The sequence below is a fragment of the Antedon bifida genome, chromosome 7 (assembly GCF_963402885.1).
Source record: "Antedon bifida chromosome 7, ecAntBifi1.1, whole genome shotgun sequence".
NCBI classification, from domain to species: Eukaryota; Metazoa; Echinodermata; class Crinoidea; order Comatulida; family Antedonidae; genus Antedon; species Antedon bifida.
In genome coordinates this window covers 22716251-22741357 of record NC_136232.1, presented here as the reverse complement: position 1 = coordinate 22741357, position 25107 = coordinate 22716251, and the positions used below count along the sequence as shown (strand labels likewise).

At 34.4% G+C, this 25107-nt stretch overlaps 3 protein-coding genes across 4 annotated transcripts in view; 2 read left to right on the top strand and 1 right to left on the bottom strand.

The window, feature by feature from the left end:
- Nucleotides 1–100: 100 nt before the first annotated feature.
- LOC144848483 (uncharacterized) lies at nucleotides 101–14114 on the top strand. 2 transcript variants are annotated; one of them, XM_078705247.1, is made up of 15 exons: nucleotides 115–235; nucleotides 780–867; nucleotides 1250–1463; nucleotides 1728–1828; nucleotides 2605–2670; nucleotides 3339–3481; nucleotides 4471–4529; nucleotides 5683–5795; nucleotides 5952–6044; nucleotides 6627–6728; nucleotides 9655–9747; nucleotides 10235–10566; nucleotides 11146–11207; nucleotides 11857–12023; nucleotides 12662–14114. In XM_078705247.1, the coding sequence occupies exons 3-15, from the start codon at nucleotides 1264–1266 to the stop codon at nucleotides 12907–12909; spliced, it is 1779 nt and encodes a 592-aa protein (XP_078561373.1). In that variant the 5' UTR covers nucleotides 115–235; nucleotides 780–867; nucleotides 1250–1263; the 3' UTR covers nucleotides 12910–14114. The 2 variants fall into 2 exon arrangements, with proteins under 2 accessions (XP_078561372.1, XP_078561373.1); XM_078705246.1 differs by lacking the exon at nucleotides 780–867 and having other exon boundaries at nucleotides 101–235.
- Nucleotides 14115–14215: 101 nt separating this feature from the next.
- LOC144848511 (uncharacterized) lies at nucleotides 14216–23268 on the top strand. Its single transcript, XM_078705294.1, has 9 exons — nucleotides 14216–14336; nucleotides 14765–15139; nucleotides 16380–16488; nucleotides 17018–17167; nucleotides 17797–17902; nucleotides 18048–18189; nucleotides 19365–19547; nucleotides 20061–20148; nucleotides 21786–23268. The coding sequence occupies exons 2-9, from the start codon at nucleotides 14772–14774 to the stop codon at nucleotides 21879–21881; spliced, it is 1242 nt and encodes a 413-aa protein (XP_078561420.1). The 5' UTR covers nucleotides 14216–14336; nucleotides 14765–14771; the 3' UTR covers nucleotides 21882–23268.
- The window catches only part of LOC144848481 (baculoviral IAP repeat-containing protein 7-like), a 57881-nt gene continuing 52275 nt past the window's right edge, over nucleotides 19502–25107 (bottom strand). The window contains exon 5 of the mRNA XM_078705243.1: nucleotides 19502–19516. Within this exon, the coding sequence (XP_078561369.1) occupies nucleotides 19514–19516 (3 nt within the window). The 3' untranslated portion in view covers nucleotides 19502–19513. The remainder of the gene's footprint in view (nucleotides 19517–25107) is intronic.

Below are 25107 nucleotides of genomic sequence, written 5' to 3'. Positions count from 1 at the left end.
AGAGAGAAACACAATCAATTTTTAGAAGATCCTCGAACATAGGTGGCGCTAAACATGTTTTTAAATGTTTCATTAAAAAAACAAGAAGCGCATGTCGTTTTCCAACTTGTGAAGTGTGGTGGTGGTATAAAAAGTGGTGTGCACCTTTTTAAAAAAAAACGGGCTAATAAATGTAACGACAAGAAAATTTAATAATAGGCTTAGTATTAACAAGATCAAGAAATATATTTGAAAGGTAATTTTGGCTTTATGATATTTGTGGTTGTGTTATTTGATGTGCTCTCATAAAACCTGGACTTTACCTCCTCTTCTCTAGGCCTAGCTAGGCTAGGCTAGGTAGGTAGGCCGGCTATTATAGGCCTACTAGCCTAGCCTTGGCTACTAGGCCTAGGCATAGGGCCTAGTAATAGTATGCCTAGCTAGCTTAGCTTGGATCAAGAGGGAAGCCCCTAGGAGGGATCTAACCAGCCAGGTGAAACCCACTATCTAATAGTTCTCCTCTCTATGGCATATACTATATGATAGCTAGCTAGTTAGGCCAAATGATCGGTTGGCTCAACTTTGCCTAGAGGCCTAGGCCTAATCCTACTATCCTACTCTACTAAACTGGGCAAGCCTTCCTCTAGTCTAGCTAGGCCCTAGCTAACTAAACTGAACACTATGATGTATATACGTACACACAGCAAAAATCAATCATCACTTATTCATTATATAAAAAGGCAGAGTTCCTGCTAGGCCTACATAATTAATTAAAATTAAATTCAGTCACTATTTTTTAGTAAAAAATACACAAACAGGATAAGCATGCACAAAATGACTTTTTGACTCGACAGAGAAGCTGCATATTTTTATGCGTTTGTTTTAGTGGTGAGTGGTTGCTGATAAAATCAAGGGTATTCTGCATGCTATTATGATATGGCATTTAATTCTATTATGATATGGCATTTAATTAATTTGAACATAATTAATATTAATGATTATTATATTATCCAAATTTAGGCCGAGTTATTATTAGCGTGTTTGTCATGTCAGTACTGTATATCCGTATTCATCTCCATTTCCCATATAAAGACATGATGATGTCATATCACTGCCATACTTGGGGATATCACTACCATATTTGGGGATATCACTACCATATTTGGGCACATCACACTTTTTTAGTCAAACTTGTTAAATAGTATTAACTATTATTCATGATTTGTCATCATTTCAAATTTAAAGTTTGAATATTTTATATTTTTTGTAGATTGCTGGAAAAAGATGGCTGAAGCATCTAGCATTTTCATTCCAGAAGCTGTTAAGAAATATGTGAGGGCAGTGTTGCTGTCTCAAATAGGCGGAGTATCGCTGAAACGATTTCCGTCAGACTATAATAAATTAATAGGTGAAAACTTCCCAATGCGAAGTTTGGGTTTCAGCTCACTTCTGACTTGTATGCAAGCGATGCCAGATGTTGTAAGGTGAGGTTAATACCTTTTGGCATATTTTCCAAACCATACACATGGGCAATGCAGTTGCTAATAGTAATACCACTTTTTGTTATTTTGTGCATATTTCAGTTTAAAAATGTTGTTTATAAAAATGAAACTTGGATAATAACCTAATTTTAAAATATTTGACCTATGACCTTTTTTGGGAAAAAAAGCAGGCTTTTATGTGACTTTATTCTTGAAGTGATCTTGTGTTGTAGATTAAAACTTACTTAAACGCAATTGCTATTGTAGGATAATTGGAGATAATTTAGAAACGTGTACTTTGCTCGGTATTGGGGATGAGACATCATTTATGAGTGGACCGGCAATTGCTGCACAGTATCCAGTTGCAGGTAAAAATGTAGGAGTCCTACTTCCATATTTGGGAGTCCAACTTACAAATATGGATGTCAAATATAAAGTCTACTTCCAAATATGAATGTTCTAAATCTGAAATATAAAGTCTACTTCCAAATATGGCAGTCCTGCTACCAAATATTGAAGTCATACTACCACATATTGAAGTCCTACTTCCAAATATGGATGTCCTAATCCCAAATATAAAAGTCCTACTACCACATCTTGTAGTGCTTCTCCCAAATATGAAAGTCCTACTACCACATATGGAATATAATTCCAAATATGAATGTCCTAATCCCAAATATAAAAGTCCTACTACCACATCTTGTAGTCCTACTCCCAAATATGGAAGTCCTACTACCACATCTTGTAGTGCTTCTCCTAAATATGAAAGTCCTACTACCACATATGGAATCTAATTCCAAATATGGATGTCCTAATCCCAAATATAAAAGTCCTACTACCACATCTTGTAGTCCTACTCCCAAATATGGAAGTCCTACTACCACATATGGAATCTAATTCCAAAATATGAGTCTTGCAGTTTTCCCAAATAGTCGTACTTCCAAACATTAGAGTCCTACTTCCACAATATAAGTATTTAGTATATGAATTTTTTTCAATTATAAAGTTAACTGTATACATAATATTATTTTAAGAGGGAGATATATGCATTTTAATCTTTATTAAACTATTAAAAAAAATGTTTTAAAGAAATATTCACTGTCTCTTTAAAGTCAATATTATTTCACATTTTATGCTTTTTTAGTTACTGAAGAAAAGACACACAGAAGTCAACGAAAAATGAATAAATCGCACAAAAAAGTGTACAAAGGTATTTTAAATTGCAGAAAGTTTCTTTTTATTTTACTAATTTTGGATGATATTTGAAATGAACCTGGCAACTAGAATGGTAAATTATTTATTATAGTCCGAACAAAATAACTTTATAACAAACTTTTGATGATTTTATCGTAGTGTAAATCTTCTAATAGTAACCCATACTCTAATAGTAACCCATACTCTAATAGTAACCCCCCTTCTAATAGTAACCCCCCTTCTAATAGTAACCCCCCTTCTAATAGTAACCCGCCTTCTACTAGTAACCCACCTTATAAGTCAATCTATAATATTAACCCATGGGGGTTACTATAAGAGTCACAAAAACTATTGACAAAATGATCGTTTATGATGCAGCCGTATTTTGAAAAATAAGAAGATAATGCATGTTGATCTCAACCAAATTTGTTTATTCGTACTGTTTTATTATTTTGCTATGAGTTGGGAAAAGTTGGGGGTGGGTAACTATTTTCAGGTGCCTAATTTAAAATTAGTAATAGTAACCCACTACTCTAATAGTAACCCCCTTTCTAATAATAACCCACCCTAAGGGTTACGATTTATGGTATTTCAGAAGAAAGACAGATACCGTAAAAAGAGTAGTACTACTTAAAATACGATCCTACGATTACGAAAAAAGGTTTTATTGTTTTTGTTTTCCAGATGGTAAAAACGTAAACAAAAATTTGTCAACTAGAAGTAATTTTGTTTCATCTGATTCAAAGAAATTTCCGAATTTAGTTGCAAATCAGAAAGGATTGTATGCTATTGTTGTAAAGGGTATTAAAGATTTAAACACAGCACATGTAAGTAACATAACCTTTGACCCAAAATACCCCTCCAAATTAAAGAATCCTTTGTCTGGTATATGAAAACTTATAATAAGGAACGAATAGACCCCAGATGGATGTATGTTTGTTGTTATTTATTTATACTGGGTGACCTCTTCAGTCAAGTACTGGTCTCCCAGAGGGCTCAGTACCGATTGATCAGTGGCTGTGATGTACAAGTACACCGGGGCAATCCCCTACTCGTCTCGAAAGATGTACTAGGTTCTTTAAAGTGCACATGAGCTATATAGTCCTTATCCGAGAAGACTCGTTCTAACACCAGAACCATGGAGCGAGTGAGCCTCAAATCCTTGCTGATGTTATGGCTACGTTATTACGGTTCCACTGCCCTAACGCTCGGCCACTAACTCAGTGTGTAGCAGTAGTAACCTCACACTGTAGGCCAAGTGACTACAGTATGTGTTCAGTGAAGTGAATGCTAACCAGTGAGGTAAATCCGAAGGCTAGAGGGCGTACTTCAGACTGAAAAGTGATTCCAACAGGAGGAGTACCAACAAGATGGCGGCCGTAAATGTGTTCAAAAACAATATAAAAAATAATAATCTAATATAATACATTAAGACTACATAAATTACAACACATATTCTTGTCAAAGCACAGTGAGTTTTTATAAAATTAAATATAATTATTGTTAATCGCAATAGAATGAATAATTTCTTGGTAATCTAGCATTTTTTGTATACAAGGATCATATTGAATGCGTTCACGTTTATACGCTTATCGTTCTCACACAGATAGGCTCAACACAGGCGTAGTAGTGCGTACTGCGTAGGGATATATCTGATTGGTCGATTGCAGCCGCCATCTTGTTGGTTCCTTCTCCATGGAGAAACACTTTTTTAACTGCGATTAACACTATAGAATGCCATCCACCCTTCGGCTATTACAAATCACTGATGCTAACAAACTAATACAAAAAATCCAATAATTGTTTTTTTTTTAAGGAGGTTTACAGGTTATTTTCAACTGAAGCTCCAATTGTTAGTCAAAGTGCATGCAGCAGGTAATAGTTGTGTTTGCATTATATTTTGTTTACCAAAAGAAGAAACTACAAATAATCAAATAACTGGAAGTTTAAAACTCTGTCTACACTATCAAATTGTATGTGATAAAAATAATGTGATGTGTGCCCATATATAGACATGATGATGTCATATCACTACCATATTTAAGCATATCACTACCATATTTGGGAACATAGTTTTTTGTCAAACTAGTTTTATTGTGTAAACAGAGCTTAAGTTCAAGCGCTTGTTTTGAAATGTCTGTTCTATAAAATAAGCATTCTACGATTTTAAGCATTTCTGATTTTCTATTTAAATGTTAAAAATGTTTAAATGTATTATTTCTGGTCCTCAAGTTTAACTGGAAACTGAGGAAATTCGGATTAGGCCCTCCACGGACCCACGGCAGCCAGCAGTGCAGCGCCTACCAGATCAGCACACCGGGAGACGATCCCTTACTATTTTTTAATAGTGTACCAAGTTCTTTAACGTGCACTGTTAAGTACACGGGACCAACGGCTTTACATCCCATCCCAAGGACGAGGCAATGAGAGTAAAGCATCTTGCCTAAGGATGCAATTAGTATGGTACAGATAACCTCAAACCACATGCTAGTCTGATATTATCATTTCACCATCACTCTCTGGTGTATATACAGCACCCGCCGCTATTTCTAGACGGTCTCCCATCCAGAACGCAACTGGGCCCAGCGTTGCTTAACTTTGCTGATCTGACGAGAACCGGTGTTTCAACGCAGTATGGCTATGTATATAAAATAAATAAATATATTTAATAAATATTGATATTAAAAATGTTTATTGCTTCTTATCAAACTGTAATAATTACACATTTTTTTTAAAAAAAGGAACTGTGTAACTTCCCAATTGTTGGAAAAAATGTGTTAAAATAATTGATGGTCAGTAAAATTGTGTTATTAAAATTTATTTAAAAAAAAATCCCTTTTTATTAATTTGTTATCTTTAAATTCAGTGTACACTATCAAACTAGTCTGACAAACAAAGTGTGATGTGCCCAAATATGGTAGTGATATTCTTAAATATGGTAGTGATATTCCCAAATATGGTGATGATATAACATCATCATGTCCATAAATGGGCACATCACATAGAGTTTTAGTATTCTCTATTTCAGGCTCTATTTTTATCGATTTGCATCCATTGTGGAAGCTGAAAAAATTATAACTAAATATGACGGAAGTTCTGTGATTGGAGCAACAATAAGAGTAAGCCCAGCAGAAGAAAAGTGTAAGACTGTAACCTCAATAATTATATTAAAAAATGTTATAATAAATTCAATGAATTTAATGTATAATAATAGTAAAATAGTGTATTTAAAAAGTTTTTTATTTATATTTTTTATTTATAATTTGTGGTTGAAAGATATTTTTTGGTAATATTTAGCTAGAACGAAAAATATCACTATGGGTGCTTCAAAACCTGATTCACAGAGCATTGATGAAAATTTACAAAATGGCGAGAATGAAAAGAAGCAAGGTAAGACAATTTTACATTATTATAACACAGCTACTTGCATTCTTGGCATTTGATTGGTGCATTGCGCACCATGTGCCAATTTACACAGACGAGCGGTAACGGTATAAATATAGAATCTGTTATTCCTTATCACCATTTATACACGATGCAGAACGGACGGGCGGTTTCTGCTCAGGATAGATACAAATGTATACATGGGACAAGCTAAGCGGTTTTCCCATCACCGTTACCGCTCGTAAATTGGCCTTCTTTACATTTAAAGTTTATCTATTTGTAAAACTGTTGATATTTTTTGCCGAGGCTGTTGACACATGTAGTGTAAGCTGCCTTTTAATAACCTGCCTTCCCGGCCTAGCATTGGACAACGATTCAAGACATTAACTGAATAAAAGTTTAGTTTATAACAGTAGGTGTGTTATAATGAATTTCTGTCTTGTTAAATAGAGCAGTCAATTTTTCAACTCAAGAAATATTTTCACTATCCAACTTATAAACAGTAATTATTTGTATACTATTCAACCAATTCCTCTAATCACATCACAATTAATTTGTGACTGAAAGATATTTTTTTGAATATTTTAGACAGAACAAAAAATATCACTGAGAGTTCTTCAAGTTCTTTAAGACCTAGTTCACAGAGTGTTGATGAAAAGTTTCAAAATGGCGGAAAAAAAAAGAAGTCAGGTAAGAAAAGTGAAGTTTATATTACATTACTATTTCACAGCTGCTTATTAAGTTCATTAAAAGGGATAGCTATATATTCCTATTACTACAGTATATTGCATTCTGAGATAACATCATATGATGTTGTACTATAAGCCACTTTTGTGTCACGCTAGCGACCGGACTGGACAACAAACAAACACAGATAAACCATCTTTGGATGGAAATGTCATTTATTATAATGACGAATATTAAAACGTGTATATTGGTAAAACATAGATGACATATATTAACACAAATCATAGTCTAAAACTTAATTATATTACATAATATAAAATGGGTTACGCCCTATACGTTATGTCATCTGAAACCATAAATCAAATACTGCATAACGGATATCAGTAATTAGACTATTTTAAAACAAAGTATAAATCAAAGTATTAAACTCTACTTACTAAACAGTACTTAATATTAGGTTAACAAATTTGACTTAAGCATCAAATATATACATCTATAAATCTACTTGAGTTCTGATTAAAATACAATCAAATAGGAAATTGGCTGTAGATAAGACATGAGTCTGGGTGTCAGCACCAAAAACCCAGCCTTGGATGGGTTCCCACACAGACCAAACAAAAACCACGAACCTGACCCTTATGAACTGAACGATGAAATACGAAAACATGAGATTTCCATCTCCCAAATTGTTGAATGAGGCTATCTGACATGCCTAATTATATCATATATCGACCGCAGTCGACCATCCTCATCAATCAGACATCAGCATAGCTAGATTTCCAAGTTTTGCGGTCCTCCATGACACAAGCAAGTTCAGATGTATTTCCTAAGCTGGTATCCTCAAGAAGGACCTTGACGTATGTTTTGTTTCATGCACCTGATGATCCATGTTTGGGTTCCCAGAGCAGAAATCTGCTTGCTGCTTCTTCTGTGTGACGATAAAAATGGCCGGCAGCACTCAATCTGCGGTGTCTTATTTTAAAGGTGACTTTTGGAATGTCGCCATACTGCTCCGTGTTTGGTATTTTGTCCATCCAACTGATATTTAGTGCTGCTCTGAGTATAGCATCCGTCCAAACTTTTTTCCAATTGTTTTGTCAATGTCCATGTTTCTGAACCATAAAGAAGTACTGGTTCGACCAGTGTTTGGAAGATGTTTAGGTAAGTCAGATTTCCAGATATTTTGCAGTTTATTGATGGATTTCCAAGCAAGTCCCTTTCTGACATGAATATCCTGGCTTGTCGATGCAATCCATGCACCAAGATATTTAGAGTCATGGACTAGTTGAAGTTTGCTGCCATTCAGGGTGGATACTGGTACATCAGATGACTGGTTGAAACTCATATACTGGGTTTTTTGGCATTAATATGAAGCCCAATCCTTGCTGCTTGTCTTTCCAAGGCTAACAGAAGTTCCTGAGCTTGATCCACTGTATCAGATAGTTGTGCTAAGTCATCTGCAAATCCAAGGTCTGTTATAGTTTGTTTTTGAATTCTCCTAGACTGTCTTGGTGTGATGGTAAATCCAAGATCTTGAACCTTGTCCTCTGGTATGGCTTGGCGGAGACAGTGGTCTAGAACAGTGATGAACAGGAAAGGAGCAAGTGTGTCACCCTGTAGCACACCTGCCTGGATATCAAATACTTTTGTTTCCTCATCTGGAGAGATGATCTTAGCCCTAGTGGTGTTATACATGTTGCTGATGGTTGAGACAATCTTCTCTGGGATACCAGTAATAAGATGCCAGTATTTTACACATTTCAACTCTGTGAATGCTGTCAAAGGCCTTACGAAAGTCAACAAAGGTCACAACTGCAGGTAGTTTCCGGGCTTGAACCCCTTCTAGAAGGCGACGAAGAGCCAGAATTTGACCAGCCGTTCCTCTTCCTTGTCTGAAAGCCATTTTTGTTGACCTTAGAAGAGGATCTATATGGTCTCTAATACGATTTAATATCATTCGGTTGAAGGTCTTGCCGATGATGGATGTTAAGCTGATCTCTCTATAGTTTTCTGGATTACTTCGGTCGCCAGACTTTGGTATTGGGGTTATGTTGGTAATATTCCAGAGCTCTAGTCTCATGCCTAATGACGCAGCATGTGTTGCTGCCCCAGACACTGCCGCTTTGAGCTGGCACGCTACAAATTGTTGTGTAACCGCCTTGCCATCAAGGTGCTGAAAGGGACCTGTGGACTGTTGGCAATGTGCAAGGTAGTTGGTTAGTGCGGCCACTTAACCCATGGTGCAAATGATACCGAAACGGGTGTTTTCCAACTCCAGTTTTGTGGTGCCGTATTATAATTAGGCCCCTGTTTCAGAGTTAAATCGTTGCGCTGTATTACGTGCGAATCTTTGGCTTTTGATGCAAATTCTCCGAGCCGAAAAAAAAACCCCCTGAAACGCTGTAAGAAATAATTTTTCAAGTAACAACGATGGGTTAGTAATGGTTCTATAAACTGCAATGCATCGAGTAGCTTAATCAAGATCCCTTTTGTTATGGGAAGCCAAGAGTCCACTTTGGCCGCCCTAGAATGAATTCCGCAGGTAATTTTTTGAACGAGGAAAAACCCGCTAAGATCCGGTAGGCCCACTAACTTGTGTACGAACGAGATTGCCGACATATCTGAGAAAATTGTTCCTGGTGCCAGACCTTTGTCACATAAATGAGACAGGAAATTACAAATTGTACCTACATCAAGTGATAAGGGCACTCGTTTTCCTGACCAGGATGCCAACAGTTGCAGACTACGGTGGCTGGTGCGAGGGAGGATTCGATTAAGGTGTCAGAGCGGGATTGGCTGCTCCTTGCTGTAGGTCTATGGAGAAGCCTGTAAAATAAACTATACAAAATTTGTACACTATTCAACCAATTCCTATAATCACATCACAATTAATTTGTGACTGAATAATATTTTTTTTTAATTATTTTAGACAGAACACAAAATACCACTGAGAGTTCTTTAAGACCTAGTTCACAGAGTGTTGATGAAAAGTTTCAAAATGGCGAAAAAGAAAAGAGGCCAGGTAAGAAAATTTAAGTTTATATTACATTACTATTTCTGCTGCTTATCAAGTTCATTAAAAAGGATAGCTGTGTATTCCTATTACTACAGTATATTGTATTCTGAGACGACATCATATAATGTTGTACTAAACCACCTTTAATTCGTTAATTTATACGAATTTATTTTTTATTGACTCATCCGAAGCAAAATAATGAATTGAATAACTGATAAGGTTGATGTTTATCTGTTGAAGACACTAGATCTCAGTCATAGGAAGACCTGATATTTTCGCTGAAAAGTTACCGTTCTTTTATTTGTTTAGCCTTTCACGCGATCGGTCGAAGTGGGTGCATTACATCACAATATGAAAATATCAATCCGCGCGCAATGCATCTGGGGATTTATAGCGGGCCGCTAAAATTATTAGAATTGATTTATTTGCTATTTTAGATTCTGGCTAAATAAAATAATAATAAACACTACTACCTTAACACTTTTTTTTACAGAAATTGTACCAAACTTATTTTTAGAATCCCACATTTCGGAAAATGTTAGTAGTGAAAATATATCTGAAAATTCATTTAACGGTACTCAAAATGCTCAAGAATATGAAGGTAGAAAAAATACAGACAAAAGAGGGGATAAACAGATTTCAAAAAGGAAAACAAAGGACAAAGAATATCACAGAAACAATAGTAGAACGAAGGACACCAAAGGCAGGTTTGGTAATACGAAGCAGCTGTCTGCGCAGTTAGAGGTAATTCAACGCAAGCCACTACTACCTAAGCTACCTAAATACGGAATTCATCTCGATAACATAAACAAATCAACGTCAGAGGTAAATATATTAGAGACTTTTAGATTTTCATGTCGACTGCTACCCTATTACGTCATTTTTATGATATATTGCAACTGGCAAATTTGAGCACTTGTTCATTAACATTTTGCCGTTTGCTCTCTGACATGAGTGCCAGTGTCAGACGTCATAACACTGCAAGCACATTCTGAATACCAGACTTTCCAGAAAACCAGACATATTAGGCCTGCCCAAAGGTGACTGACGATAAAAGAGTTGACTGTACTATCCCACTAGTTAAATTCCCTCCCCCCTTTTCTGGGTGGTACAGTAATTTTCACATAATATTAATATTGCCATAAATATGTTTTGTACCTGTATTTTATAAATGTATTTTGTATGTGCATGGCCCCATAGAAAAACAACCATGTGTTAATCTGGGCCTCCATGAATAAATAAAGTTGAAGTTTTAACTCATGGTTTGTTGTCCGAGGGAGGTCCTTGATTCATCCTGGAAAACATTTAACATAAAAATCTAGATGCAAATCTTTTTTCACTATTTTCTGTCCTTAGATTACTTTGTTTATTTTTGTAATACTTTGTTTACATTTCATTTAATAGGTGGAGTTGATGAATGCTTTTTTAGCATTTCATCCACTATCGTGTAAATTAGGTAAAAAAAGGTAAGAAATAAATTAATACACAGTAAAACCCCTCAATTACGAAACCTGAAATTACAAAACCTCAATTTTACTACTACAATACTCTTATGCATGGAACAGGGATCAAAGACAGCTTGGACGCCGAAGTAGAAATAGGAAAGAGACGATCACCTGTAAATCCCACAATTCTCACTTTAAATTATCACCAGCTGTAATTGCTACCTGTGATTACCACCTGTGATTACCAACTGCACTTACCACCTGTGATTACCACCTGTTATTATCACCTGTGATTAGCACCTGCACTTACCCCCTGCAATTACCACCTGTGATTTAATAGCACTTGTGATTAGCACCTGTGATTACCATTTGTGATTACCATTTGAGATTACCACCTGTGATAACCACCTGTGACCACCACCTGCGATTAGTACTTGTGATAACCACCTGTGATTAGCACATGTGATTACCACCTGCGATTACCAACTGCGATTACCAACTGTGATTACCCCACCAGTGATTACCCCACCGGTGAATACCCCACCTGTGATTACCCCACCTGCGATTACCCCACCTGCGATTACCCCACCTGCGATTACCACCTGTGATTACCACCTGCAATTACCAAGCAGTTACACTTTTACTACTAATTTATGTATTACATTTTCAGAAATTATGCTGACATGATCTTTAAGAATATAGACAGTATTATACGTGTATCAGAATATTTGCAACATAACACAGTAATGGGAGAATATGTGACTGCACATCTAGCATACTCCACGATAATGCAACTGGGTTTGGACCATGAAGAAATGGGAATAAAAACCCCACCAAGTAAGCTATTCATTAACTATGTATTTGTTTATTTGTATATGTTTTCTCCACTACAGTGTTTGACCAAGAGATGGCAGCAAATTTAGATTAGTATAGTAGTTCATTTTTCTTCACTACATTGTTCGTCTGAAAAAGTTTTTCCAGCAAAGTGGCAGTGGTATTTTTGCTATGTATTATATTTATATGGCCGACTTCTGTCGTAAACGACAATGTCAATTAATCTTACATTCAACTGAATGATGACTAAGCCAGGACTGTTGAAAGCACCTTTGGTTGGTCCCAACATTGACCAAGGGCTTCTCTCGTCCAGTGCCTACCTTAACCAGAGGAGATGCATAAGCCAATACGTCTGAGGCAGATACTAGATGCAGAGGCTGTTATTCCCAGATGGTGTCCCATCCAAGCTTTAAACGGGCCCAACGTTGCTTAACTTCGGTGATCTGACGTATTTTTGCTATAATAGGTAATTAAATGTATGCTAAATTTCGGAAAAAATCCTGGTTCAATCCCATGTCAAAATAGTGACAGTTCTTTTTAAATAGAAAAAGTTTGTGTGAAATTTTTCCTGGAACTTTACTTTTCCAATTGTATCTGGATTTAGGAGAGTTGCCTGTACATAACATTTTTATCGTTTACAGATTTTACCCAAAATGTAACACCTGATAAATTTACATATGAAGAGGATTTAGAGACAACCGATTATTCAGATTACCCACCTGGAAGCTGTCAATCAAATGCAAAGGATACTAATACTGGAATTTGTATGGACAGTATGTTAAAGTCACTCCCACAATCAGTCAACCATGAAGCTTCCCCTGTCAGTGACAGTGAACAGTCTACAAGCACGAGGCGAAGACGGCCGTGCATACTAGATATTTTAGAATAATAGACACAAAGAAGAAAATCAGTTAAATGATTGCTGTTTAATTATGGTAGATTCCAAATAGGGATCAGCTCAACAGATCATAAGATATTAACATTTTGATGTTTTGAGAAGATCCACATTTTACATATGCTACAAAATACATAACAAATATAAAATGTTTAGTTACACTATTCATTTTTTTAAATAAACAATTCGTAGATTTGTTGAAGTTTGTTTGTGACCTCGCATATTATTTTAAATACAGTGGAATTATTTTTTTTTGTAATGATGGCCTAAAGACCTGCAGAGAAAAAAATTAGTATCTATCAAATTATTTATTAAATTCTTACGTTGTTATCGTAAAATCTTACTTAATTACTGAATGTGAATGTAAATAAGTTTTATTCTTATTGTATTATTAGTATAATTCAGTAATTTTTTTACCCAAAATTACTTATTTTTATATATGTACACTGTATTAGTTTTTAATTTAATTATTGACAAATTTGTTTAATGTATTTTTTTATCCATCAAAAATTGTATCTTAATTTTTTATTCTTAATGTGTTATATAGGTCACCATATACCATATATAGGTCATCATATACCACCCTTAGTTGATTAAAAACTCTTAATCTGACCATAGTCCAAATGACCAATAGTGACCTGGCTGAACCCCTTGGTCAATTTGACCGAATAATTCCTGGTGTGAATAAGAATGAAAACAAATCATGTTTTAATTAAAATACAGTATTACATTTTAACTATTTAAAAAAATTTGTTTGACAATTGTATTAGGAATTAGGGCTAAAGCTCTGTCTACACTATCCTACACAAAAATGTAATATGCCCACATATGGACATAATAATGTCATATTATCACTACCATATTTAGGCACATCCCACTTTTTTTGTCGAACTAGTTTGATATTGTAGACAGAGCTTTAGTGTCAACAAAATTTAATAAAATAATACAGACATATAATAAAGGTATTATAATTTTAATTACATGAGTTTTAAAACAATTATTGAATTATTATTCAATTTTTAAAATTAATTGTGTACCCGAAAATGGAGGTCAAAGACTTGATAACGATTGTGTTGTAATCATGTTGTTTTCATTAAATGCAGCACTTTGTAAACAAATGCATTATGTTGCTGGTGATATTTAAAAATATCACAAGTTTTTATTAATTAATTTGTTTTTAAATAAATATAAAAGTGAAATGGTCGTTGTTTTTTTAGAGTGACATTTCCAAACAGGCCAGAGAAATTGCCGGAGTTCCCCTTTAAGTTTTTGGGCCAACCATCTCTGGGTTTGTCGTACATGTTGAGGGCGTGCTTTAAATAATAATTATTTTACACACGATTGAAAAACATAAACAATCCGATGTCGGTGTCGTTTTGTTACACGTTTCTTTAGGAATTCGTCCGCGAAAAAATATATCCGTGAGTAGAATTTGTGGTAATATTTATATTTAATTAATTGAGTGGTATACCGTGAAATTCACAAATATGCAGTTATAGTATTTAACAAAATAATTGGCGACACTTTGGTAGGCCGGTCAGTACCTAGTCTAGCCAATATAGCTGGCAGTTGATTAAGCTTGGACTGTATAGAGGCCAGTAAGTGCAACTCAAGCAATGTGACCAACCACAGGCGATGTATTATCCTAACTTTCGCTTGTGATTTGGTCAACTCACTTGCGTTGCGCTTACGTCCTTGTGTTGCGCTTACGTCCTTGTGTTGCGCTCTTACGTCCTTGTGTTGTGTTGACTCCTACCTAGCCTAGGCCTAGTACCTCCATGGTTGACCAAATAAAGCGATTTTGAAATTGCAACCCTATTCTACTGTTAAAAATCTGTTTGTGTTTCAGAGAGAATATGACAAAACCAAAGAAAAGGAAAATCCCTTCAAAGAGTGAATCTCAGAAAAAGAAAAGCGAGTTGCAGGCAAATATACCCAAAAATGGAAATAACACCGACAAACCAGACGACATCACAAGTCGAAATCGAAGTACTTATATCTACCTTGTCTGCATTACATTTGTTTCATTCCTATTCTTATTCACTGCTTTGTATTGTAATGTATCTTCTAAAAGTATAAATTTGGATGTTTTTAAAACCAAAAACACCACAAGTGAAGAAGAGAAGAATGTGCCTTTGTTTGAGCAAATCCAAAAAATGGAAACCATTCATAGACGAGCTAACTTGAGCTTAGACGAATTCCAAGCTGTTTACGATGGGAAATGGTACATCACAAAGTTCTTTTAATGAATATTTTACAAATAATTAGTTGAAAAATTGACTGCTCTGTTTTTAACAAAGAGCCGATTTGAAAATGTAGTTATATGAAATATTCTGTCAAAACATTCATTATTTGCTTCAACACACCTACCGTAAAGTTTGTAATTTTAATAAAGTTTATACAGAAAAAAAAATGTTTTTACTTATAAAATTATATATTCAACCAAAAATTAATTGGCTGGCAGCCAATTTGACTAATTTTTGCTTTAAATCGCAGTTTTTTCAGGTAAATACATTTTTTATTCATTTTTTTTAGTCAAAATGGAGAACTATTATGTGACATTAAAAATGGCATATTCAACAAAAAAAAATAATTAAGAATTGTTTTTTCAGGGGGACAATGCATCTTTAACAAAGAGCTAAGTTGAAAATACAGCAATCAATTTGTTATCAATGAAATATTCTCTCCATACAACATTTTATTTGTTTTATAACACAAAACTTTTAATTCTGCTGCTTCCAGGTAGATCTAGTAGAATGTGTTATAATTCGGTTTGTTGAAAAATGAAAAAAAAAAGTTGGATTTGATTATAAAAACCAGATGTTATTTCAATCGATTGTTAATGTTATTTTTTGTCGATGTCGTAAGCCAAAATTAATTTTATTATTTGTCATATTTAGAATCATATGTGTTAGCGAGTTGTTCAAATATTGATTTTAATTGTTCTATTTCACAATTGGTATGAGAAAAATCAATATTCTTTACCAGAATTAGTTTTATTACTATTATTGTAAATATTAATTTACGTAAGGGCTATTGGAATGATAGAAATTCTGGTGGATGTCTGATGTTTTATGCTTTATGAGATGAGTGCATTCTGAGGTCTTTGGTTCATGCCTGTTTTTATTCAAATTTTGATAAATTTCACTTAAAATATTATTTTTCAATTTTATTTTTTAATACCATCCCACCTATTATGATTAACAAAGCGCCATGAGCTCCACATGGGTGGAGGATACCGGTGCTATGTAGGTTTTCATTTATTATTATTTATTATTACATAATCATAAATATTGAAAATGACCTCTTAAGCTCTGTCTACACTATCAAACTTTATGTGACAAAAAACTGATACCATATTTTAACCATATCACTACCATATTGGGTACTTCACACTTTTTTTGTCAAACTAGTTTGATAGTGTAGACAGAGCTTTAGATATGTTATTCATCATATTATTTCAGGCCAGTACTTATCACAGATGTCATGCAGCGATGGCCAGCCATCAACTGGACGACAGAGTTCTTTTTAAATTCGTATGGAGAGGACAGAATAACAATGAAGGCTGTCCGAGTATGTTGATTACTTTTACCTTCCCATTTCACTGTTAAGCTCTGTCTACACTATCAAACTTTATGTGATGTGCCTATATATGGACATGATGATGTCAAATCACTACCATATTTAAGCATATCACTACCATATTTGGGTACATCACAAACTAGTTTGACAGAGCTTTACTCTACATCAATTTCTAAAATCATGCGTTTAGTTTTATATCTTCACAACCGGTCATCAGAACTACATCATATTTTGTGCTCATATGAGAATTGAAAATATGCGTAGCGCATTTAATACGCACGTGCTTTACAATTTTAACAAATTGACAAATTGTTTACAATAGAACACCTTAAGACCATTTTCACAATTCATAAATGGCTTGGATATGCACAAACAGTGCAGGGTACACAATCGTTTATATTACATTTTTTGACAGGACAGCTGTAAAATAGAAAACTAAACTTAGTACAGACGGTTCAATAAATATTTCTATTAAGTCATTTTTAACAATTACTGTAATTTTCTTTTTTGTTTGTTACAGGGCTCGTTGAATAAGGGCGAGTCATTTGCACTACCATTAAAACTTTATCTCAGCCATATTAATGAAGGCACTCCGGACACCTGGACATATTTAGAAGATGAGATCTTTCTAGAACAAAGACCGAAGCTGAAGGAAGACATCATCACACCTGTGAGTTATCAACGAATCCACCAGAGCATGTACCATTCATAATATTATTAGTTCACCATTTTTCTATGTTCTCGGATGAAGTAACTACCACCATAAAAACTCAAGTTAGCCAATTATTAATACCATGTTTTAATATACCCAGTACAGACTATTTTCTGGTGTATTTTTGTAACAATAGGGACTTTACAAAACACGACGGGAAACCACATGATGGTGCTTATGAATAATTTATGCTATAACAAATTGGGCGGAGCTTAGCGTGAAATTCTGTCCTTAACTTTTTGAGGACGATAAAGTTGCCATTTTCTCGTTTATGGAAAACTTGGCTTAAAAGCAATATGTTTTGCGCGCCGTTTGAATGCAGGGCCCCTAGCTTGCAAGCTAGACCTGCTGTACCAGAAGAGCCAAGCGATTCAGAAGCCGTGCCGTGAGACAGGGGAGGGAGAGAGATACTGGTGGTCGTCATCGTCTTCGCGCAAGAGTGCGTAACTAATAAAACGGCTATGTTGACTGTATATGATTTTTCGCTCTAGCGAATACAGGATATTCGTCGTCCTCCCCTAACCGTTGTGTTTCGTAAAGTCCCTAATACTTTACGAAGTAACACTTAAAAGTACTTTTATTTTTAGGTGTATTTACAGGAGGATTATTTCCAGATGTTTCCACCCGAGATTCGACCGTGGAATGCAATGCTCCTCTGGGGTACTCGATTTTCACGATCATCTTTACACATTGGTGAGTACCCCACCCTATGACAATATTTGTCCAGTATCATGGCAAGTCCTGTAATACAGCATCTCATGTGTATCATATTGGCGAGTTACTTTGTATGTGTATGAAATAAATATGTAATAGTTACAATTTTATGTTTTTTTAACAGATCCATATAATTGGACTGGAACAAATGCAGTTTTTATGGGTCTCAAAAAATGGAAACTCTTTGAACCAGGCCAGGATCAGTATTTGTACGTTTACCCAGATCGAAAATCAGAATTCCCTCTCAACTGCAATAAGTATAATAGGTAATTATATTGTATTACAATAATAATTATTTTCATGTCATCGTTTTTTTATTCTTTACCATGTTTTTTGAAGAACATTTAGAAAAATATGCCCTTTTTAAGAAAGTTTATTTAAATTTATAGGCCTACCTAGAATTTGCCTTAAATATAGTAGTAGGCATATTTATAGGTTGGTAGTACACTTCAGTAATCTAATTGAACTTTGACCTTCCATTGCACATCATATACGTTTTGTGTATTCCAAATTCCCCTTTTAGTTTTCGATTTGTGATGGCCGAAGGCCTAACTAGAAATCACCTTTCAAATCATGGAATAATAATCATTATGATAGTATAAAATGTGAGGTGCCTAAATATGGTAGTGATATGCCCGAATATGGTATTGATATGACATCATCACATCCATATATAGGCACATCACATTTTTTTGTCACATAAAATTTGATAGTGTAGACAGAGCTTATTTAACCTGGTTAAAATTAACCCTGCCATATGCTGTCTACCTTAACTTCTTAGAATTATATATACAAGATCGAAACCACAACAGACCTTTGATATTTTTCTATTCAATTTAAGCTGTTATTACAGTATGTGAAAATGATATACTGTACTATAAGCTCTATTTCCTGTTTAGGTAATCCAGAACATTGTAAACCATAAGGCTGTTAATATACATTGTAGTCTGTTATACATTTATTATATGCAGAATTTCCTTGTTTTGGAATTGTTTTTCAGTTTTTAAATATATATTGTACAGTGATTCCCAGCCTGTAGCTAGGAGTTCATATTGTACAGTGATTCCCAGCCTGTAGATAGGAGTTTTACACTCTGTAGGCCTTTTTTTCTATTTCGTATAAAAATTTCCAAAAATGAAAATAATGTTTCTGTCATGGGTGAATGAATAGCACCAAGAATGTTCTGAATCTATTTTTTGTTTTGAATTTTAATCTTAATTTAATCGTTTTAAAAGCATTTTAACATTGGCCTATTAGCCGTATTTAACGTTTGTGCAATTAGTTGTATTTTTCTTGTTTTATTGTCTTTATTGTTTTAATTTTGCCAAGCAAAATGAATTTTCATTTTAAGTGGACCAATAACATTTCATTGATCTTTGATTTTGTTATGACGATGTTTTTATATTTGGTCTTTAGTAAAGGTGTGTTTTTTTTCTTGTAGTCCTATAGACACATTTAATCCAGATTACAAAAAGTATCCATTATTTAAAAAAGCGAGGGCGATAGAGTTTGATCAGCATCCGGGTGAAATGCTTATTATTCCGACGGGATGGTTCCATCAAGCTTACAACGATGACGTGACGATGGCAGTTAGTAGTCAGGTCATGAACTCTGGGAACTATGAGTAAGTGCATAGGATTATGGGTAAATGTGCATAGGATTATGGGTAAATGTGCATAGGATTATGGGTAAATGTGTATAGGATTATGGGTAAATGTGCATAGGACTATGGGTAAATGTGCATAGGATTATGGGTAAATGTGCAGAGGACTATGGGTAAATATGCATAGGATTATGGGTAAATGTGCAGAGGACTATGGGTAAATGTGCATAGAATTATGGGTAAATGTGCATAGGACTATGGGTAAATGTGCATGGATTATGGGTAAATGTGCATAGAATTATGGGTAAATGGGCATAGGATTATGGATAAATGTGCATAGAACTCGACTATGGGTAAATTCTCCCTCCCAAACAATATGTAATGTAATATCCCCCAGTTGATACCACACTATCCTTTGGGTACGACACTAAGCATCGCGTCACCAATGTAATATGTTGTGTTGAAATTACGATACGTCCCTGGGGTGATTCATAAAATAACTATAATTTATATACTGTATGATTTTCTTTTCAGAATAGTAATTGAAGAAATTTTAAAAGTGAACAAAAAGTTAAAACGCAGATTGCCAGATAATTTTCAAGATTTGGGACCGGTTGAAAAGGTTTAACAATTTGTTTTAATTTTGGTTTAATACTTTAAGTAAGAGCATACTTACACTATAACACTTTACCTTAATAGAGTACTGAGAAATTGTGTTTTCAATATATTTCCATCTCTCAAAAGCTCTGCCTACACTGTCAAACTAGTTTGACAAAAAAAGTGTGATGTGCCCAAAGGACATGATAATGTCATATCACTACCATGTTTGGGCACATCACACTTTTTCTCTAAAGCCTTCTACATTGAAATAAACTAAACTTATACATTATTAAAGTAAAGTTTTTACCAATGCAATGAATATAGATGTAATGTCTCCTAAAAACATGAATAATGAAGGTTAATAAAAAAAACTTTTAATAGGTCATTTTGCAGTTTTAATAAAGGTAATCACTTTTGCAGAAAAAAATTGTCACTTATAAAAAACAAATAAAAGGTTAAATTCAACCATAAACCCATTCCAGTGAATTTAACAATTTTTTGCTTTAAATTACAGTTTCTTCAGGTAAATAATTTTTGTTTTGTATCCAATTGAATAACTATTATGTTCTCACTCCTGAGGACAATCAAAGCATATTGATCGAATCGTCGAGAAACACAACAATTCTTTTCAGAACTAATATACGTGGTGTACCGCAAACTTATATCAACAACTATTATGTGACATTAAAACGGCATATTCAACCAAAAAAATTTTAAAAATTCATTTTTCAGGGGTGACAATATATCTTTAAATCCAACTTATTGGCAGAGGCCCACAGTACCTGTATATAATATATAAATACATATTTATATTTTCACAACTTGAGACAACCAAGGCTGTTGATTTAAACCTTGGTTTTTATTATGTAATAGGATAATATAGTAATACCATCAAATAATTCTATTAATAGTATTTATAAAACAAAGCAATGTCAGATACTGTACATGACCCTGAAGTATATTACAATAACAGAAAACAATTTGGGGTGTGTTTACATAAAAAAATATTTTATTTGAGTTTATATTAAAAAAATATTTCTATTGCATGTTTGCTTACATAAAAATTTGTTTATCCACATCAAATTCTTTTAAAATGAATTTTGGGGCTTGTGATTATTTTTTGGGTTTTTTATTACCATCTGCTGTAACAAAGTATAATTCTATTAATTAAATTAATTTTATTTCATTATTTTATATTTAATACAATGGATAGCTGGCTCATTTGAGTTACATCAGTGTTCTTTGCCTAAAGCACGGTTGGGACGTGTGCGCAACTTAATAATTAATGTAACCAATCACAAGCAACAGTTCAGATAGTTCTTTGTTTCTGATTGGTCAGATTGCATTCGTTGCGTCTACGTAATTGCATTGTGTCTTAGTGTCGGCTACCCCTTTCCAGCATTTTCTATTTGTATGTCTTATGCCTTGAACACTTTTAGTGGATATGAGAGCTATATAAATTGTTATAGCACTTTTAGTGGATATGAGAGCTATATAAATTGTTATAGCACTTTTAGTGGATATGAGAGCTATATAAATTGTTATATTATTATATTATTATTAATTATTTGTTTATTATTTGTAATTACGTTGGTCAAATAAACAAAACAAAAAATACATGATACATTATTTATTATAATTATTATCTTTTTTTTGTAGGTTTCCACGTTGATGCGTTTGATGCCAAAAGATATTTTAAAAAGAGGACGGGAAGTGAATGACAAAGCAGTGCATGAGATCAACAAAATAACGTAAAATCACGTTGGCTGTCAAAAAACGTCAATTACCCCATTCACACTACTCGGCTAAAAACAAGTCTGTATAAAATTCCTTTTCGCATCTAATTATTAAGTAACATAAAACTTAAGCCTGTTTTCCTGTCGACGTTATTCGACGCTATCGTCGTTGATCGTTAAAGTTCAACGACGATCGTTTGAAAACAATCAAGTTGAAATGATAACGATAGCAAGTACCTTTTCCTGTAAATCGCTAACATTTCAATGTTTACGTAGAAGATCGCCGATTATTGTTAACGATAACGAAAACAGGCTTTACAGAGGCTGCATGTACAGGTATTTATACTGCCAAATGAAGAACCTGTGTCAGTTCTCTATCAAGGCTTTCCAACCTGAAACCACTCCGTGTCGGTTTTCAAATGTAGTTTAAAACATTCCCAGATACATTCCTGGTCATTTTGAAACCCCATTAAACCCAACCGCCCTCCTAAATATAGTTCCCAGTTGTGTCATTTTAATACCCCAATATCCCCCAGCTCCACCTCCACTTTTTTCTCTTCACCCGGAGATATTTTCGAAATGTTTCCCAGTACAATTCTAGCCATTTTCATGCCATATTTATGGATGCGTGCAATAACAAAAATCTGTATAACGAACAAACATCTTCCAACAAATGGAGAAAAGTAGAGATAATTAGACCCCATTTTGGCCGCTATTTTGCATACAAGATAATGTTGAAATTGCGGTCATTTTGATACCCTGTGTGTATGGATGTATGCAGTAGGAAAATTAACGAGCAACTTTTTTTTTTTACACCTACTTTATAGAGGGTGACCCTAAACAGCGTATGCTGACAATCAAGGAGCCCCTTGATGTGTGACAGTGGCTGTGTATACAGTCCTAGTACACCGGGGTAACCCACTATTTGTGATGTACTAGGTTCTTTAAAGTGCGCCAGATGTGTACACTGGAACCACGGTTTATAGTCCTTATCCGAGAAGACTCGTTCTACCATCAGAACCATGGAGCGAGTTAGGCTCGACCCCTTGCCCCTTGACCCCTCACAACTGTACTAATTACTCTCTTATAATAGATAATACTACAACTTAAATTTTACCATCAATTTAAAATGGAAGTTACACAAATGGTGAAATGATGTCCCCACTTTTGGAAATTTTGTAACATGATGACTTGCAATCATTAGAATGTATTTACACTTTGTCCAGCATCATTGATGTTACAGCATCATGTGTGATCCTGTATGATAGGTTCATATGCTAACCATAACCCAACCTTTCATGGTAAAATGATAAAACATGTGATACATATGTGATGCTGTATTACCGTATTTGCATATGATACAGAGAACTGTAATAAAGTTGTCAAATTGATAAGCATACTTTAAAGACCTTCGGTACCTAACCATGAATTCTATTTAATTTATTTTAATTGTACTTCACATTAACTGTTATTTCATTATTTGATGGTAGTACCAGTCTCCACATTCAAGGCAAATCTTTCTTAGCTCTTGTGAATGTGTTAAATAGCGAATTTCAAATCGGGCAGTATCAAAACAAAACAGTAATTTTGGGAAGCGTTATATCAATGTCAAATATAATTCGGGTACATCATAAATTATAACTTTGTAAGTTTTCCATATTTTAATTGCATGGAAAGGTAAGCTCTATATTAATGTCGCATATAAATCGAGTATCATAAATCATAACTTTATAAATGTTCCATATTTTAATGGCGTTATAGTATTTAATACAAACTCCAGACGAGCTAATGGATAAACGATACGATATATAGTCATACTTTATATTTATGAACAATTTTGGCGGCAATAGCACCTCATGAATGATGAGTGAGGTAAACTACTTGTATCAGGGGGATTACCACCTATCTGATAGGACAGTGATTAATTCACTATTGGTAATTCTTGGCCACATTGCCTAAAGACATAAATAAAAAAATAATAAATAACTACATGATTACCGCATTAAAGCGTGGTTCCCACTACCGACGTAACGTAACGCCATCTACGTCGCAACGTAAGCAAATGCCCTTCTAATAATTGTGTTTGCCCCCGCCTGCGTGAAATCAAACCTGTGATGATTGCAGGACTATTGCGTCGTCAGTTCCCACTTGTGATTACGCAATACAACACTTTGCGTCGATACGTCGCTGCGTTGCGTTCTAGTGTGAACCACGCTTTAGATACGAAACGAAAAAACGGTACACTAGAATAGTCATATCAACTGCTTTGAAGCAAAAAGTTTTTTTAAGAACGGTGCATTATGATATTATATACATTTGTTTAGATATGTATTCTAAAGCGTGGTTCCCACTAGAACGCAACGACGTATTGACGCAAAGTGCTGTATTGCGTAATCACAAGTGGGAACCGACGAAGCAACAGTGCTGCAAACATCGCAGATTTGATTTCACGCAGGCGGGGGCAAACACAATTATTAGAAGGGCATTTGCTTATGTTGCGTAGGTTGCGTTACGTTGCGTAGGTTGCGTTACGTTGCGTCGCTAGTGGGAACCAAGCTTTAAGGGTAATGCATTGAAATTAGGATAAAAACTAAATATTGATGAACACAATTGCTTTTAAACCAGACCACCTGCAGGGTCTAAGGTTTCTATTTGAGAGAAGTTAAATTAACATATAGGTTTGTGTTTATCAGTGTGAATTATCTTTTATTTAATTATATATATATTGTATTATTTAATTGTATTGCAATTTTCAATTCATTCCAGATGTTTTTGTGTAGGCGTTTTATTATAGCCTACTGTAGTTTAGATTATATGTGTTTACTGGTATTTGATATTATCACTGTAGGCGGTGTACCTTTATCATTGTCGCAAAGGTAAAATGTATTCATCAGTAAAGTAAAGCCCGTTTTCCATTAGTTGAATTTATTCACGTGATTCGAAAGCGTTGACTAATAACGCATGCGTATTGTTTTTATCTACTGTGTGACGCCGCGAGAACAAAAATGCACAACCATCAATCAAAACTCAAGGATGTTCCGTTCCATGCGTGCGAATATTTTCGGTAATGTAAAATTGTCTTAAAGATGTATTGTCCCCCTGAAAAAATAATTTTTACAATTATTGTTGTTGAATATGCCATTTTAATGTCACATAATAGTTATCCACTTTGAACAAAAATTAGATCGAATAAAATGTTATTTACCTGAAAAAAAATGTAATTTAAAGCAAAAAATAGTTAAATT

What these genes read in the sequence shown, in the direction of transcription:
- LOC144848511 (XM_078705294.1), top strand. Translation starts at nt 14,772, where the DNA reads ATGACAAAACCAAAGAAAAGGAAAATCCCTTCAAAGAGTGAATCTCAG. An exon ending in ACGATCATCTTTACACATTG is followed by an intron (nt 17,903 to 18,047) that starts GTGAGTACCCCA and finishes TTTTTTTAACAG; the next exon opens with ATCCATATAATTGGACTGGA. An exon ending in ATGAACTCTGGGAACTATGA is followed by an intron (nt 19,548 to 20,060) that starts GTAAGTGCATAG and finishes TTTTCTTTTCAG; the next exon opens with AATAGTAATTGAAGAAATTT.
- LOC144848483 (XM_078705246.1), top strand. Translation starts at nt 1,264, where the DNA reads ATGGCTGAAGCATCTAGCATTTTCATTCCAGAAGCTGTTAAGAAATAT. An exon ending in TGCACAGTATCCAGTTGCAG is followed by an intron (nt 1,829 to 2,604) that starts GTAAAAATGTAG and finishes ATGCTTTTTTAG; the next exon opens with TTACTGAAGAAAAGACACAC. An exon ending in CGAAAAAGAAAAGAGGCCAG is followed by an intron (nt 9,748 to 10,234) that starts GTAAGAAAATTT and finishes TTTTTTTTACAG; the next exon opens with AAATTGTACCAAACTTATTT.